General features: G+C 35.3%; 1 protein-coding gene across 1 annotated transcript in view; it reads left to right on the top strand.

Annotated features, from left to right (window-relative positions):
• Positions 1-4: 4 nt before the first annotated feature.
• WASHC4 (WASH complex subunit 4) overlaps positions 5-18,444 on the top strand; it is a 54,717-nt gene continuing 36,277 nt past the window's right edge. The window contains exons 1-13 of the mRNA XM_041754139.1: positions 5-132; positions 2,233-2,372; positions 3,635-3,688; positions 3,784-3,849; positions 4,791-4,836; positions 5,285-5,352; positions 8,583-8,665; positions 10,107-10,149; positions 10,617-10,720; positions 11,283-11,403; positions 13,858-13,981; positions 14,090-14,217; positions 15,017-15,177. Of these exons, the coding sequence (XP_041610073.1) occupies positions 72-132; positions 2,233-2,372; positions 3,635-3,688; positions 3,784-3,849; positions 4,791-4,836; positions 5,285-5,352; positions 8,583-8,665; positions 10,107-10,149; positions 10,617-10,720; positions 11,283-11,403; positions 13,858-13,981; positions 14,090-14,217; positions 15,017-15,177 (1,199 nt within the window). The 5' untranslated portion in view covers positions 5-71. The remainder of the gene's footprint in view (positions 133-2,232; positions 2,373-3,634; positions 3,689-3,783; positions 3,850-4,790; positions 4,837-5,284; positions 5,353-8,582; positions 8,666-10,106; positions 10,150-10,616; positions 10,721-11,282; positions 11,404-13,857; positions 13,982-14,089; positions 14,218-15,016; positions 15,178-18,444) is intronic.

Raw genomic sequence — 18,444 nt, 5'->3', positions numbered from 1 at the left:
CAGCCGCCGGGGTGAGGCCGCCGTGGTCCGCCTGGCTGGTTGGGGCTGTGGCCGGGAGAGGCGGCGGGGTGATGGCGGTGGAGACTCTGTCCCCAGACTGGGAGTTCGACCGCGTGGACGACGGCTCACAGAGTAAGGGAGGGCAGGGCAAGGGCTGCGGGTGGATGCGCCCCTGCAGCGCTCCTGCGGGAGGGCTCTGCGTCGCGGTCGCTGCGCAGCGGTCCGGTTCGGGACACTTGCAGCCCCTTGGGGTGCGGAGGAGGGAGCTCTGCAGCGTTACTTTCGGGATTGGGGTCCCGGTGCGGTGGGTCAGGCCAGCCGAGGCGGGGCTCGGTCCGGGGCGGCGGCTGTCCCGAGGAGCCGCGGTGCCCGGGGGCAGCGGCGTCGGCTGTCCGCTGCCCGCAGCCCGCAGCCTGCAGCCCGCAGCCCGCAGCGCCGGGCCGGGCGGGGCGCGCCCGGGGAGGCCCAGCAGCCCTGGGAACCGCGCTGGCCCTGCCTCTGGCCTCTCGGGGCTTTCGCCACCCGAGCTGAGCGTTCAGTTCTAGAATGGGGAGAGGTCCGGGTTCCTGTTTTCGCTTTCCTGTTTTTCTGCTTTTCCTCCAACCAACTTTTGGAAGTTTGAGTGTTTTTTTTTTTTCCCCCTGCATATTCTTACAACGTGTAAGACAGCGAAAAGGCGCTCTTCACACGGTAATTATAAGAGAATGCCAGTTTATCTTCTTCCATGCCTTTTATTTACGATATGTGGTGTTTTTTAGGGATGTCCTATAGCTTCCATTGCACCTAGAAAGGTTTCAAAAATTAAAGCAACTTTTACTTAATAAAATTGAATAGTTTCATTTTGAAGTTCGAGGTTAAAAAAAAACCGTACCAGATGAAGTTCCATGCAGCACAAGTTAGAGACCAAAATGATTACATTAGTGAAATTCTAAGATTAATACAAGTTGATAATCTGTGTCTCTAGTGATATTAATCTATTTAATAAGAGGGATTGGTACCTTCAGCTCCTGAGTGTTTTTTATGCACTTTTCATATGAAAAGCTAGGAACCTTAATGAATTGAATGGATCCAGCTGATTCAGAGCATTAATTGCGAAATAAGGGAGATTGGGGAGCTGGGTCTTTATCCTTAGGACATACTTATCTTAGAGTTCCTTTGCATTGTTAATTTAAGGAGAGAAACATTTTAGTTTTTTTTAGACAGCACGGTTGAATAGTTATTCAGATCAATAAAAGAAACTGAATCAGATTTGCTGCGTTTGGAATAAATAATGAACTCTTAATGTGTATGGTAGAATATTTCCTTTCAATTATTGACTTTAATGACTAGACATACTTTTATTGTCCAGTTTATTTCAGTGACTCCTTAGAGTCCTCTATATAATCTGTGAATTCTGTAAATATTAGCATTGTATTCTGTACTCAGTATTCTTTACTGGCTTTTCCAACTCTATTTTGATAATTAAAATATCTTGGTAAATTTTGGACATTATAGAAATAACATTCATTATGATAAAATAGTCTAAAACTGTTTTAAAAACAATAGATGTATTTTTAGACACTAGTCAACAGCATAGAGACTTACGAATGATGATTAAGTTTTGCTTCTATGACAACACAGATTTTTATACTTGAGTCAGGTATTCTTTTTTTCTTTTTGCAAAAAAGACTCAAGATGTTGAATTGTCTAAGGCATTATTCAGGTTGTTTAAAAGCCCTAACTTACGGGGCATGTGGGGACAATCACCTTTTTATAGCATTTTAGTGTTCTAGTTTATGGGGAATCTAGGTGGCTCGGTTGGTTGGGTGTCTGCCTTCAGCTCTGGCCATAATCCCAGAGTCCTGGGATCGAGCCCCACCTTGGGCTCCCTGCTCAATGGGGAGTCTGTTTCTTTCTTTGCCCCTCACCTTCCTTGTGCACTTTCTCTCTCTCTCTTGCTCACTCTCTGTCTCTCAAATAAGTAAAGATTAAAAAATAAAGTTATAGTTTAAGTGTGTTGTAGCTGTATATGGTTAATATCTATAGCTTTTTAAATTATTTTATTTGGAAAGGATTAAAACTGAATTATTGTTTAAATTTGAAACTTTATTTTCAAGAAGTCCAGACATTGCAAAATAATACTTTTAAACAGCTTAGTAACTACTTTGCTGTGACTTTTGGAATTATTTGAAGTAAATGTCCTATAATTTGTTAATTGTACTTCTTACATACTGTTTTAAAATTTAAATTCAGAAATTCATGCTGAAGTCCAACTTAAGAATTATGGGAAATTTCTTGAGGAGTATACGTCTCAATTGAGAAGAATTGAGGATGCATTGGATGATTCAATTGGTGATGTTTGGGATTTCAATCTTGATCCAATAGCATTAAAGGTTTGATTTTGTTTTATTTTTAATTTATGTATACATTTTCAGGACATACTATATCTTGAAAACATAATCTTAAAAAGTGGAATGTACATTTGGCCCTTGAATAATATGTAGGTTACGAGTGCTGACTTCTCACACAGTTGAAAATCTGCATAGAACTTTAGGGCCACCACCCTAAACTTAGCCTGCTGTTGACCAGAAACCTTACCAATAACATAAGCAGTTGATTAACACATATTTTGTATACATATTATGTACTATATACTTATAATAAGTTAGGGAAAATAAAATGTTATAAGAAAATCATAAGGAAAATACATTTAGAGCACTGTACTACATTTATAAAAAAAAAATAAACCTGCATGTAAGTGGACCCACACAATTCAAACCTGTGTTTTTCAAAGGTCAGCCGTATATTAATATTATTTGGAATCTAGAGAACTAAAAGAAACTTGGAGACAAATTGTTAATATCCTTATCTCTAAGCCATGTAGGTGTGTGCCTTTTTTCGTTTTTTAGTGAATGGCACAGACCTCTGAGATAGCCTTTATTTTTCATCAAGAAAATGGAAAGGGTTGGAATAGAATATTCATTCTTTATTTGTTCCTTATTGAGATTATTTTACATATAGTGAAATGCATAGATTTGCAATATTCTGTTTAGTGAATTTTTCTCAAACACATGTCACTCATATTCTGATGAAGATATAGAAGATTTCCATCATTTCCCTTTAAAGTATTTATTTAAATTCCATTTAACATATAGTGTAATATTAGTTTCAGTAGTAGAATTTCATTTGGGAGCAATTTTTTAATGTATAAAATAAGTCACTTCTCTGTTCCATTCTGAGAACATTCTATCTTGTTCTATCTTTGAAACTATAGCCTGATACCACTTTAATAATAATTAACATTTACTGAATATTTATCATGTATTAGACACTGTCTTGAGTTACATATTGACTTTTTTTAATAACTGTTTCTTGAAATTCAGATCTCTTGAAATTCACATATCATATAATTCTTTGGGTTTTAGTGTATTCACAGAATTGTGCAGCCATCATCAGACTCAATTTTAGAGTATTTTCAACACTCCTATAGAAATCCTATATGCATTAGCAGTCACTCCCCATCTGGTGTATGTTAGTGCTAAATACAGGGTCCAACAAGTTTAAGTAGAATAGAGCTAGACTCAATTAGTATCTTTAAAATTTCAATTATTTTTTTCAAATTATAGAGAAATATTCTTTCTCTTTGTTTTTATAGCTTTTGCCTTATGAACAGTCTTCCCTTTTGGAACTCATAAAGACTGAAAACAAGGTATAGATTTCTAAACCTAAAAATCTATTTTTTAAATGCTTTAGTTATCTTCTATAACTGATTTTTTAATTTTATGTTTGTACTCATCAAACTAGGTCTTGAACAAGGTCATCACTGTTTATGCTGCACTTTGTTGTGAAATCAAGAAATTAAAGTATGAGGTAATTATACTCTTACGATGTTAAAAATATTATTTAAAAGCAAATAAATGCGTGTGTGTGTATGTATATAGTGTACATAAGGATTTGTTGCATGTTGAATGAATTATTTATTTAAAGTAATATTAATAATAATGATTACCATTCATTGAGTATACTTTGTGCGAGACCCCATACTTGTACATAGAGAGACAGATAACCTGAGGAATAGATGAGGAAATAGGCTTAAAGAGGGCATCACTTGCCTAACATTTTACTGGTAGTAACTGAGTCTAGGTCTGCATACCTTCCGAGTCTATCTTATCTGCCATATATACTGGCTTTCTAAACATAATTGACTTTTATACGTATATGTATATATATTTGTATATGTATATACATATATTTATAGATTTATATATATTTTTATATATATGTTTTAACAATTTTTTTTAACAATTTTTTTTGGTGTTTTTTTTTTTTTTAAGTAGACTCCACACCCAACATGGGGCTTAAACTTATAACCTTGAGATCAAGAGTTGCATGCTCTGCTGACTGAGCCAGCCAGATGCCCTTAGATATAACTGATTTTTTTGTTAAAGCTTTGAATTTTTAATATGTTTTGCATTTTCTTGCCCATGGGTCATTAAAACTGGTAGAAGTTGGTAAACTTCCTCTTTTTTCTGTACCTTTTTGATAGTATGTGGGAGGATATAGGACAATTAGAATGGTCAGAAAAGACAAAACAGGGGTAAAGAAATTAAGAAATAACTTTGAGTATCAGTAATATCTTTGGTACTCTAAAGATAATTGGAATTTACCTGTTTTGTAAGCAGTTTCTGAATTTAAATGAATTTGTATATGCGATATAGTCTTCTAATTGTTAAATATGGATAACAAGAGAGCCTAGCAATTTAAAAACAAAATAGCAACCTTTAAAATTATTTTAAATTTTTTTTAAACAGGCTGAAACTAAATTTTATAATGGTCTCTTGTTTTATGGAGAAGGAGGTAAGTTTTAAAGTTTTACATTGTAGTGTCATGATGCCTTTTTTAAGATTGAAATGAATGAAAGTTGACAATTCTAGCACTACCATGATTATATAATGTATTACTGTGAGAAAATAGGCATTCAAATTTTTCTGTTGGTTTACTTGTTTGATAAGCAGGTGGAAAAAACCTGAGTGATGAAGCAGTAGAAAATTCTCTAAAATCTGTAATTTTTGTGTTTCTCCAAGGCTTTTCCTTGAATTCATTAAATAGTGAAACAGATGGTTACTTTTAATTGAATGGTTAATGATTGTCTCATGTTTCTTTTCAGTATAAAAATTCATTTTTCAATACTATGCAGATTAGAAGATATACTAATGAATAAAAATTATATTTATTTTTCATTTTGGGTTTTGACTAAGTTTAAATTAGAAAATCAAAATATGGTTCTTCATGTTGCTTTTTAAAGCTACAGATTCCAGCATGGTGGAAGGTGATTGCCAAATTCAAATGGGAAGATTTATTTCATTCTTACAGGTAACTGATTTTTCATTTTAATTTTTTTTTTTTTAATGTTTGGGTAAATTATACCCAGTCAAAAAAGATTTCTAAGGGGCACCTGGGTAGCTCAGTTGGTTAAGGGTCTGCCATCTGCTCAGGTCATGATCCCAGAGTCCTGGGATCAAGCTCCACACCACCCCCACCCCACCCATGGACTCCCTTCTCAGCAGGAGTCTGCTTCTCTCTCTCCCTCTGCCCACCCACTAGCGCGCTCTCATGTGCTTGTGCGTGCTCTCTGAAACAAATCTTTAAAAAAAAAAAGTTCTGAAACCTTCAAACGCTAAGAATATGTATTTTGAGAGTAAGATAGTTGGCATTGGATTATAGTTAAAGAGGTCATAACTCCTGAAAGATTTTCATAGCATTTTACGGAAATAAGAAAACAAAGTAAGTTTTTTCTTTTTAAATAATTTCATTTGTGATGGTTTGTCACCATACCTTTTAAAAGAATTTAAACTTTGTACCAGGTAGGAAAAGATAATTTATGTCAGAAAAAATTGTTAGTGGAAATGATTAAGCTGTGATGAAGTTTTAAAAAGTAGCTTTGATGCTTTTACCAGATGTTTCAATCAGATCAGAATAAACCAGATGTTTTCATCACTGCAGGGTTTTAGTTATTCTAGGTCTTTGATTTAATTTTATCAAAAAAAATAAGATAACTTCCTCTTCTCTCTCCATTATAAAAGCAATGCTAGTACTGTATGACAAAGGCAAAAATTGGAGATAAGGAAAAAACACCCCTAATCCCACCTGCCTTCTGATTATTACGTTTAAGATTTGATGTATTTCATTGAATCAAGCATACTCTAATAGATTCAATTCATTTATATCTTTACTACTTTTTTTGTCTCCTTGTTGTAATTGAGAGCATTTTGTTGAACTGGATTTCTCTTATGGTATGTGTTAGGTTTCAAAAGAGGAGATTTGATATAGAAAATTGGTTATATAATAGTTGGAGGGCTAAAAGAAAAGAGAATAGTGAGGTCATCCAGAGGAAGCTGACACCACCTCTACATCAAGGGAAAAAAAAGGATTGGGGTTGCCAGAATCTGGGAGCTTAGAGCAGAAGCATTGCGGAGTTAGTGCTGATACCTATGAAGGAGGCAGTGCTGCCTGACTGATGGGTACCTCTGAGAGGACAATATGAAGTTGGTTCTGGAGTGGTGAAAGAAAAGGAGGCTGGAGCAAACTGCCATTGCTGGGTGAACTGCTTTTGCCTGGATTTTGTTGATTAAAAAAGCAGGAAGTGGAAAGGTCCTTTTCCTGCCTTCTAGTGTCCTTTTAGTGCCACCTGTTGGCAGAACCTAACAGAAAAGCCTCCTGGTAGGAGTCTAAGAAATGTCATTTGTGGGGTTCCAGTGAATATGTCAGTTTCTCCCTCTGGTTTTCTCAAATTTGGATTTCTTATTTTCAAGATACTCTATTTGGTGCATACAAATTTAGAATTGTTAATCATTCTTTATAAATTGAATCTTATATGTTGACCTTGTTAAATTATAATTAGGTATATAATATATAATTATATAAATGTATATATAATAGCTATAGTAATGCTAACAAACTATTTTGTCACTGCCCCAGCTCTATTTTAGTCAACATTTTTATGATTTATCTTTTTATATTCTTTCAGCCTTTCAATATCATTATGTTTTAGTTGTGTTTTTTAGGACCACATGTGTCTGGATTTTGCTTTATTATGCAGTCTGAACATCTATAAATCTCTGTCTTTTAACTGGCTAATTCATTCTGTTTCTACCTTTTGTAAGTAGTCTATTATATACCTGTAAAAGGTTTCTGGCTTTTTTGCTTTGAACTACTTGTCTGCATTTTCTGTTCTTTGCTTTTATTGAACTTTTAGAAGTTTAATAAGAAAGGTAAAACTAGAGCTATTTAAGGAAGATTGAAATGCATTATTTTCATTTTCAGATATTTTAAATTGTCTTTTGATCTTATTGACGGCTGCATAAATTCCATTTTTAAGCCTTCAGTAAATGTTTTATAAGCCTAGCATATGTTAGGAACTGTTTTTGATGCTGGGGTTGCAGCAGTGCACAAATCAAACAGAACTTCCTTCCCTTGTAGAACTTAAAATTTAGGATAGCCGCAGGTTTGGGCAGCCCCCGTGGCGCAGCGGTTTAGCGCCGCCTGCAGCTTGGGGTGTGATCCTGGAGACTCGGGATCGAGCCCCACATCGGGCTCCCTTCATGGAGCCTGCTTCTCCCTCTGCCTGTGTCTCTGCCTCTCTCTCTCTCTCTGTATCTCTATGAATAAATAAATAAATAATCTAAAAAAAAAATAGCCACAGGTTTAATCAGGTTTAGAATACTTGAGGATACAAACCTTTTTTAGGTTTAAGCATTGAGAGCTTCTGAAAAGAAACTTTCAGAAGGTTTATGACATGGGTAGATGCGATTTATTTATTTATAGATTTATTTATTTATTTATTTATTTATTTATTTATTTATTTATTTATTTATTTATTTATTTATGATAGACATAGAGAGTGAGAGGCAGAGACACAGGCAGAGGGAGAAGCAGGCTCCATGCACCGGGAGCCCGACGTGGGATTCGATCCCGGGTCTCCAGGATCGCGCCCTGGGCCAAAGGCAGGCGCCAAACTGCTGAGCCACCCAGGGATCCTCTAGATGCGAGTTATTTAATAACAAACATATTCTTGCAATAATTAATAGTTCCGTTTCTGTGTGCCAAGCTTTTTTATTAAAAAAAAAGACAAAGATAATAAACATTTGAAGCTATTTCAGTGTGATTTCTGGAGAGCCTTTTTCCTCGTTATTTTACTTTCTAAATTGGCAGTCTTTGAACTTCTTCATTCAGATGTTCATTTATTTATTCACTTAGGACAGAAATTTATTGAGAAGCAGTTGAAATTTAGCGTCCATGCTGGGCAGTGAATATTCAGGGAAGCAATAAGATGGTCTTTGTCATTTAAGAATAACATGAGTAACTATAAGACTTAAAATAGAAGGATGAAGGAAATTCTGTGGGGGCATTAGAATGACCTTGGGATGCAGGAGAGGAGTTAAGAATTGATTGCTTGAAGGATTCTTGAAGTTGTCTGGCTGCAGGTTAACTGGAAATTTTACTGAAAAACTGTTTTGTTTTGTTTAACGTTGTTACCATAAAATTGAGAAATGGCGACAGTTAAAAAAGCAACGGTATAACACATACTCAACTTGTCATTTCAGGAACTGTCTTGTTTTGTTACGAGGTGCTATGAAGTGGTGATGAATGTAGTCCATCAGTTGGCTGCCCTCTATATCAGTAACAAGTAATGGATTTTATAAATATTTTTGCACTTATAAGAGAGATGCCAGGAATGTTTTTCTAAAACTAGTTACCTGAAATAGTTTTTTGCTTGTTTGCTCATTTGTTTACTCGTTCTTTCATTCCTTTATTCAATATCCTTTGAACACTTGTGATGTTTCAAACACTACTTGATGTGTATAATACATAGGTTAATAAGACAGTTTCTGCCATGGTGTTATCTATCTGAATAAGAATGTTGACAATATTACTTAAATTTGATTATGTAGGAAAAGCGTAATATGGAATTAGAACATGTACCAAATTCTCTCTCCTTATTTCTCCTTTACATTGACTGTTCCTGGCCTAGTAGAATCACATGGAACTTTTCTTAGCCCTTACTGTTCTTATGACCGCAAAGTAGTATCTCATATTTGATTAATACTTAAAATTTTTCCCATTTACTATTGGATTATAATTTCACAGTAACTTTAAGTATATGAGAAGGGGTTCTCAATTATGAGAAGTAATTGAGGCCCAGAGGAGGTATATAAGATTCCATAGCAATTGAGATGCTGTTCTTTGATCATCAGTCCATTCGTTGTTCTTACTATACCAGGCTGCATCTTAACTCTCTTTATAAACTAGAAGACTGTGTTAATGGTTTCTCATTCTCATGTTTTTCTTAGTCAGGTGTTTATTTTATGCTTTGTTTTTTTCATTGAAGCTGTTCTCATGGCCAGAGGGCAAATGAGAGCATAGCTCCCCAACCCCTGCAGTACCTGATGTGTGATTCAAAGAGGACTCCTCAGCACCACACCCCTATCCAAGAAAGATGAAATTTATTTGTATTTTGTATTTAACTTTTAAGATATTCTGTCGTGGAATGGAATATCTTTATGTGCTTTGATATACAAGTACTGTCTTAAATTATTTACTGCTGAGTAGAAGATGTCTAGCAAGTAAAATTGAATTATCCTGGGGCTTCTGACTTTGGTACAATGTTGGTTGAATGCATTGTTTTTCAGTAGGAATGGGGACTCAGAAATAAACCTGACTAGTTTCCAAGTGCCAATTTGGGTTAGGATGATAAAGATTCCTCTTGGGAACTGAGAAATTCTAACTATTTAGAAAGAAATTAGTATCAGTTTTATTATTTCTCTACCTCCATCCCAGAAGCTTCCTTTAGGTTTAAACGACTAGGGTTATTCATGGGCCACATATTGTCATTTTCCTACCCATTAAATTAGCTATAGGCAAGCATAACCCTGACTCTATATATACAAGTTAGTTCTCTTTTTAGGAAAGTGGAGTATGGTCTCATAAATTCTAGTGGTGACAGCCAACTAAAGATACGTACATGTTAAAATTCCAAGAGCTGCTGCTGCTATATGTTTTCCTTGAAATAAAAATGAACAATGTCAAAAAACAAATTGTTTTCTTAACTGGATGTTATTTTATTACAGGATTGCACCCAAAATTATAGAGACAACTGGAGTTCATTTTCAGGTAAAAGTAATTTAAGTTGATCTGTAAAACTGTAATTTTTATTATATTTTACTGGGGAGTTTATATGATTGGGGAGTACAATTATAGCAAAACTCTTAAAGTTGTTTTTGTTTTTTTTGCCTTTGCTCACTTTTGTTTGTGAAGTTGATGAGACATTACTGACCTATTATCAGTATAGCTCTTAGTTTTTCCCAGTAAGGAGAAATGCAGATTCTCTAAGTGGTCACTTTGGAGAATGAAACAGTTCTGCAATATCACGATTAAGGATGAAGTAGTGGGCAGGCATTTCTCTATTTAAGGTTTATTGTTCCATCTGAGGATTAATAGTTTCATCTGTGTTAATAAACTGATTCACCCGCTGCTTTAATTCAGTAATAATTAGCTCAGTGTGTTTAACTTTAAAAATCCATAGGAAGCTTAACTTGTAACTAGTGATTAAATGGTAATCATTAAAGGTGTTTTGACAGACTATGTATGAGCACTTGGGAGAGCTGCTAACTGTTTTGCTTACCCTGGATGAAATTGTTGATAATCATGTCACATTGAAAGAGCACTGGACTATGTATAAAAGGTGAGCCAATTAAAATGTTTAAAATAGTCTCTTTGTAGAGTTAATATATTAGTAAGAAACAAATGTAAATAGTGCAGATCTTTTAAAAGATTTGGAGATCTGTATTTAAAAGGATCTCATGTCAAATATTTTTATGAAAAAAATATTTTTATGAATACGGTAACCATTTTTAAATTTCAGATGAGCTTGTTGAGCCTCCTAATTCTTAAAATGTAGTGGAATGTTAATTTGACTACCTTAGAACCCAGCTTTTTTGGGGGGGTTAGTCAAGTGACCATTCTTTTCCTGAAACCTGTTTTTATTTCATTGTATATTCTTAAGACTTAAGTTGAGGCATCTTATATTGTTCATCTGGTATCTAGAGAGTACCAGATATCTGAATTTAGGATGATATAAAAAGGTATGATTAGAAAATTAAATATATTAGCATTGTTTTTATTTAGGTTTCAAATATATAGAGCTAAACAAGAAATACAAATCTAAAATTTTGATTTCCTGGAAAATTTTCAGTTGAAGAACTTTATAAGAAAAATTGAAGGTCTTTCTCCTAATCTTCCATAAGGTTACTGAAATCTGTCCATCACAATCCTTCAAAATTTGGAATTCAAGAAGAAAAACTAAAACCATTTGAAAAGTTCTTGCTGAAGCTAGAAGGGCAGTTACTTGATGGAATGATATTTCAGGTATGAGAGCTATATCGAGCTATACTAAATGGGCTTATATTAGTTGATCCAGCTCAGAACTACAGTAGGACAACTTTCATAGCATACTGTTGAAATATGTTTTCTTTAAAGTGCTGTGGTTTAAAACATTTAAAACATTGTTAGTGTACGAAAATACAGATTTTAGTATCTAGTAGCAGACAAAATTAATAGTACGAGTTGTTTTGGGATGAAGTTTTTTTTTAATTATGTAAAAGGATAAAACTGTAAAGAATAAGATCTAAGCAGTTGTATTAATGTTTGTTGTTAACCTCTAAATTTGGGTTTGTTATAATACCTTTTATTTATTTTTTAAAAGATTTTATTTATTCATGAGAGAGACAGAGAGGCAGAGACATAGGCAGAGAGAGAAGCAGACTCCATGCAGGGAGCTCGATGTGGGACTTGATCCTGGGGCTCTAGGATCATGCTCTTGGGCCGAAGGCAGATGCTCAACCGCTGAGCCACCCAGGCATCCCTGTTACAATACCTAACAATTCTTCCTAGGCTCAGGGAATATGATTTGGATTTGTGTAGTCTAGGTAGCTTCCTACCATTTAGTAGTTTTTTAAAGTTTAAATTAATTAAAGTAAAATTTCACTTTCTATAGCACTTTCAAGTGCTTAATAGCGGCATATAATCTAATCATCTCAAACCTAAAGCACATATAACAAATATATAATCTAATCATTTCAAACTCAGAGTACATCTCAAACTTAAATATGTTATATGTCAATAATATCTTAAAGCTGGGGGAAAAATAGCCACAATTAGTTTGTGACTAGCTATCATGTCAGCACAAATGTAGAACATTTCTGTGATCACAGTTCTCTTGGATAGCACTACTTTGGATAGTATTTGTCAGAGATTGCAGTATATTTATATTTAAAATCAATTCAGGGTTATTTTTAACATTTTTAAAAAAGATTTTATTATTTATTATTTGACAGAAAGCACAAGCAGGAGGAGTGGCAGGCAGAGGGAGAGGGAGAGGCAGGTTCCTTGCTGACAAGGAGCTCAGTATGGGGCTTGATGCTTCCGGGACCATGACCTTAGCCAAAGGCTGATGCTTAACCGACTGAGCCACCCAGGGGCCCCTATTTTTAACATATTTTATATGATCATAATTTGTTTTTTAATTGAAGTATAGTTGACACATAGTTACATTAGCTTCAGGTGTACAACATCGTGATTTGACAAGTCTATATATTATGTTAAGCTCAGGATCACAATTTTTACAGATTGATCCCAACTCTCGTTTATATCAGTTTAACAGCTAGTATTAGATTCAGAAGGTAATTTTTTTGTTATTGATTCTTTTTCCAGGAGACTTTTTTTTAAAGATTTATTTATCTATCTATCTAGATTTTATTTATTTATTTATGAGAGACAGAGAGAGAGGGGGCGGGGTGCAGAGACACAGGCAGAGGGAGAAGCAGGCTCCATGCAGGGAGTCTGATGTGGGACTTGATCCCAGGTCTCCAGGATCACACCCTGGGCTGAAGGCGGCGCTAAACTGCTGAGCCACCCGGGCTGCCCATATCTAGACATTTTTTAGGATTGATTTATTTATCTATCTAATCTATCTATCTATCTGAGAAAGCATGAGTCAGGAGAGGGGCAAAAGGAGAGGGACAAGCAGACCCTCCGCTGAGTGTGCAGCCTGACAAGGGTGGGGTTTAAACCCAGGATCCTGATACTATGACATGAGCTAAAGTTAGATGCTTGACTGACTGAGCCATCCAGGTACTCTTCCAGGAGACGTTCCTATACATGCTATAATTAAGTGGTAGGAAAGTAATTATATTCAGAAAAATTAATTCTACTCTTGAAAGTGCAAAGCAAAATAATAAAACATGTTTTCCAGTGCTTCATGAGATATGTCTCCTGTACATTATTGAATATCACTGTGTATATTTCTTCATATTGAATTATGGATTTGTGGGTCACCTGAGTGGCTTAGATGGTTAAGTGTCTGCCTTTGGCTCAGGTCACAATCTCTGAGTCCTGGGATTGAGCCGCATGTTGGACTCCCTGCTCAGTGGGGAGTCTACTTCTCTTTCTCCCCTCGCCACACCCTGTTCATGTTCTCTCTCTCTCTCAAATGAATAAATAAAGTCTTAAAAAAAAAATTCCGAATTTGTGGTTCAGTTTTATTGCACTAACTGGTACTCAAATATTTAAGTACATACATACTTTCCATTCAAAAGGATTTAGACAGTAGATGACATTAAGGTAAAAACTTGAGCCTCAGTGTTAGTAAAATAAAAATGATGAATGTAGAAGTTTATCACACACTCTATATTTAGCTTCTGAGATCAGACAAGATCAGGCCCATCAGGGTGGTATGGCCATAGACCACACACTCTATATGTAGATCTGTTTAATAGTTTATTACTGAGAGTCTAAATTTCTCTTTAAATGTTTCCTGTTTAGGCTTGTATAGAACAGCAGTTTGACTCTCTCAATGGAGGAGTATCTGTGTCAAAAAATAACACTTTTGCTGAAGAATTTGCACATAGTATTCGCTCAATTTTTACAAATGTAGAAGCCAAACTTGGTAATGTAAAAGGCATTTTTAAATTTTTGTTGATGAAGTTTGCATTTCCTTGAACATAGAACTTAAGTATATTTGTTCTGATTTTCTCTCATGCTGTTGTTTTATAAGGAGAACCTTCTGAAATTGACCAGAGAGACAAGTATGTTGGAATTTGTGGACTTTTTGTACTGCATTTTCAAATTTTTCGAACTATTGATAAAAAGTTTTATAAGTCTTTATTGGATATTTGTAAGAAGGTAAGAACTTGGAACTTTTATTTTTTTCAGTTTGAGTAGATGAAAAAGATTTTGGATAAAATTGGATGTTCTAAAATGTGTTTTATTTCTGCTACAAAAATAGTAATTTTTGTAATATTTTGTAATAATTATAAAAATAATATCATAGTATTTATTTTTAAAAACCAAGCATTCTGGAAGTAAGTGATATAGTAAATGTAGGTACTGCATAATTCCACATCACATAAACACCTGTTAGTGGAGGTTTCTTTGGATATTTTCCTATAAAATAACTTCCTATTACTGTTATTTTTTCCCTTCTTTTTCTTTAGTTCTTCTCTTCTTGCTATTCCTTCTCATTATTGAAGTAGAAAAAAATTAAAATTGGTTTTACATCTTTGCTATTTCCATGATATGACATCTGATTTCAAAATTGAAAATTTAGTTTGTGTGTAGAATCAAGTGATACGTGACTAGGAGAACCCAGTATCTTGGGTCTTTCACTTTTTCACTAATGTAGAATAAAAGTAAAAGCCATGAGGATTCAAGTTTCTGTTTGCTTTTTGCATATTTTTATCTAAAAATCTGTAAGAGTATATACGTGTGTCTGTATTTATTTAATACTGAGGCAGAATAAAATTATTTTCATGCTCCAAATGAGATATCGGAATGCCTTAATTGTGCCACAGTAAGATAATTTGTTTCATAATGATTGCATTTATGATTATGAATTGTCTTCTATTGCATATTATAGAACTAATAAACAGCTGATTGCTTAGTCTACATTTATTAATTTACTTTCCTTACATTACTATTTCAGGTACCGGCCATCACTCTAACTGCTAATATTATTTGGTTTCCTGATAATTTTTTGATCCAGAAAATACCAGCAGCTGCCAAACTTCTAGACAGAAAAAGTCTTCAAGCCATTAAAATTCACAGAGATACTTTCCTACAGCAGAAAGCTCAGTCACTTACCAAGTAGGTTTTATAAGTACCTAAATGAAAATATTCAGATACTTTATATTCTCAGATCTTATATTGACTCTAAATATATGGAAAATATTTGATTTTAAGAACAAATATATTTATTACTAGAGAAAAATTTGGACAGTCTCAAGGAGACTTATTTTTTTTAGGATTTTTTTTGTTTTGTTTTAAATGATTTAGATTTAAACTCAGTTAAGATTAGGAAAATTAGGGATCCCTGGGTGGTTCAGCAGTTTGGCGCCTGCCTTTGGCCCAGGGCGTGATCCTGGAGTCCCGGGATCAAGTCCCACGTCGGCCTTCTGGCATGGAGCCTGCTTCTGCCTCTGCCTGTGTCTCTGCCTCTCTCTCTATCATAAATAAATAAATAAATCTTAAAAAAATAATTAGGAAAATTATACTTTATGGAGGGGTGTGTGTATGTACTCCTATATACATGTATTTGCATACATACATGCATACACACAGAACTTTTTATCAGATACATTATTTTTTGTGTAAAGTGAAGTTTTGTAGTAGATGTCATTTGATTACATTAAACACATTGTGTGTCCATGATTCAGTGATAGTTTTTGGAGGAGTTGATTTTAATTTGATGTACTCCTTTTTTTTAATTTTTATTTTTATGAAAGTAATGTATGCATATATTTTAGAATCAAGAAGTACTTGATTTAGTTTAAGGGAGTTTAAGGGAAAAATAAAGGGAAAGTTTAAGGGAAAAATAATTGTCCCCAGCCCACTTTCCTCCATACCTGAGTACTATTCTCTAAAAGAACACTTTTAACTTTAGTTTCTTTTTTTTTTTTTTTTGCAATATTTTTATTTATTTATTTATTTATTTATTTATTTATTTATTTATTTATTTATTTATTTATTTATGAGAGAGAGGGGCAGAGACACAGGCAGAGGGAGAAGCAGGCTCCATGCAGGAAGCCTGATGTGGGACTTGATCCCAGGACCCCAGGATCAGGCCCTGAGCCAAAGGCAGACACTCATCCGCTGAGCCACTCAGGCATCCCTTAACTTTAGTTTCTTCTGATATTTACATCCTTATATTTTGTCTGAGTCTTCCTATGCACATTTTCAAATATATACAAAATAGAGAAAATAGTATGGTGAGCCCACATGTTCTCATCACCTAGATTTAATATTTAAATTTACTGTACAGGGGGGATCCCTGGGTGGCTCGGTGGTTTAGCGCCTGCCTTTGGCCCAGGGCTGATCCTGGAGTCCTGGGATCGAGTCCCACGTTGGGCTCCCTGCATGGAACCTACTTCTCCGTCTGCCTGTGTCTCTGCCTCTCTCTCCCTTTGTGTCTCTCATGAATAAATGAATAAAATCTTAAAAAAAAATAAATTTACCGTACATTCTTTAGTATGCTGCCAAAGTTACGTGTTGACCTATATGAAGATTTTAAGTGAAGTGACACAGGACTGTGCCACTGGCCCATGTGTGTGACATGATTAAAAGAAAATGGGGATAGTTATCCTCACTATCAAGGGGAAATTGGGCCACTACTGCAGAGTGAGGGGAGGAGGAGTATGTCTGGAAGATAGGAGGTCCCCTAAAGCACCTCTTAGTACTCCCAGTCCTGTGATTAAAGTCTTTGAAAAATGACAATTACTTAGTTCAGGCAGGATTACAGCAGAGATTTCAGAGCTCTCTCATACATTTTAAAACAACTGAGAAGGGAAAAAGACATAGTTTGGATTTAAGGAAGTGAATTCAATAAGATGGAGAGACAGGGATCAGGTTTAGTAGCAGTAATTAAAAGATAGGGATATTTTGGTTATCAGAAGCTTACTCTTTTACAGTGTGATGCAGTTACTAAAAATGCCAATACATACTTGTATTACATTAAAACTATACTAGGATAAAATGGAAACTGGTAGTTATAATATCTAGGACATTTGAATTGGTCGTTTCACTGAATTTTTATTGGTTAGATCATACTTGGTATTTGGTGGTGTCACATTATAGAGAGGAACACAGAATGCAGCAACCCTAAATGATGTTGATTAGGGTATGTCAAAGACCTGACAGCCATGCCCTTTGAAGAATCTCTACATTGTTTGGCCTTTAAAAGGAAAATCTGAGGAATGATGTGGTGAGCTCCTTAAATATTTGAAGGGCATTCTGATTGAAGAGGGAACAGATTTGATCTCTGTGGCTTCAGAAGGTCAACCAGAACCAAAAGATGAAGATGATATAATAATAGTCACCAGCATTATCAAGCTGTTTGTAGCAGGCATTATGCTAAAGGCTTTACGCTTTGTCTTATGCAAACCTTGCAACAGTCCTCTTATGTGGAAAATAGTATAGGTCACAACTAAATATTAACCTGGTCCTTTCTGTAAGCCAATAACAACTCTTCCAGCGACTTTTCATATATCATCTCTTTTAATCATCAGAGAATCCTATGAGGCACATACTTTGTTATGGTCATTTTATAGATGAGAAAATTGAAGTACAGAGATTAGATTAAACTTATCCAGATTTAAACAACTGGTAGGTGGCAGAGCTGAACAGTCCTAACTCTGGAGCACAAGCTCTTAATGGCTACTCTTTAGCACTATTTTTATCCTATTTTTAGATAAGGAAATTGAGGCTTAGAGAAATGAACTTTGCCAGGTCACACAGCTAAGCACATGTCAGAGAAGGCATGCAGACCTGTACCAATCCTGTAAAGCGTCTGCAACAGGGTTGTGAAGACTGCTTTGGGAGGTAATGTGCTCTTTCCCTAGAGCTGTGTAGGTGGACTGTAGATGACTAGTAGTCCAAGGTGTAGGAAGGGAGGCTTATCAGGTGGAAGATTGAATAAATTGACTTTCAAAGACACCTCCTCCCACAACATGATAACATTTTGTGTTTCTAAATTCTTTGATTCCAAAGATACATACATAGTCACCATCAAGCTCCAGGGAGCTAAAGGGGATAGTGCCTTCTTCATTCTCCTTGGAATTCTCCTTAAGAAACCTAAAATTCACTCTACTGAAATGAAACCCAGAAGAGGGGAGACAGTGTGATCAGCATGAGTTTTGTCTAATGTTTTTTTCCAGTCACACTCCGAGTTCAGTAACTAAGTAAGAAGCAGTGGGGGACAGTTTCCTTATTCCTACACTACACAGTAGACTACCTGTCCAAGTGCCCCAGTCACAGTCTTGACTGAAGTCCAAGGTTTTTATGTTGCTGCATTTTTTTTTCATTCACACCACTTTGATACTGGAAATACTGACTTTTCAGGATAGAGGTATGAACCTT

Source organism: Vulpes lagopus, chromosome 5, assembly GCF_018345385.1.
Source record: "Vulpes lagopus strain Blue_001 chromosome 5, ASM1834538v1, whole genome shotgun sequence".
NCBI classification, from domain to species: domain Eukaryota; kingdom Metazoa; phylum Chordata; class Mammalia; order Carnivora; family Canidae; genus Vulpes; species Vulpes lagopus.
Note: the sequence above shows the minus strand (reverse complement) of the source record. Positions and strands in the feature narration are given on the sequence as shown.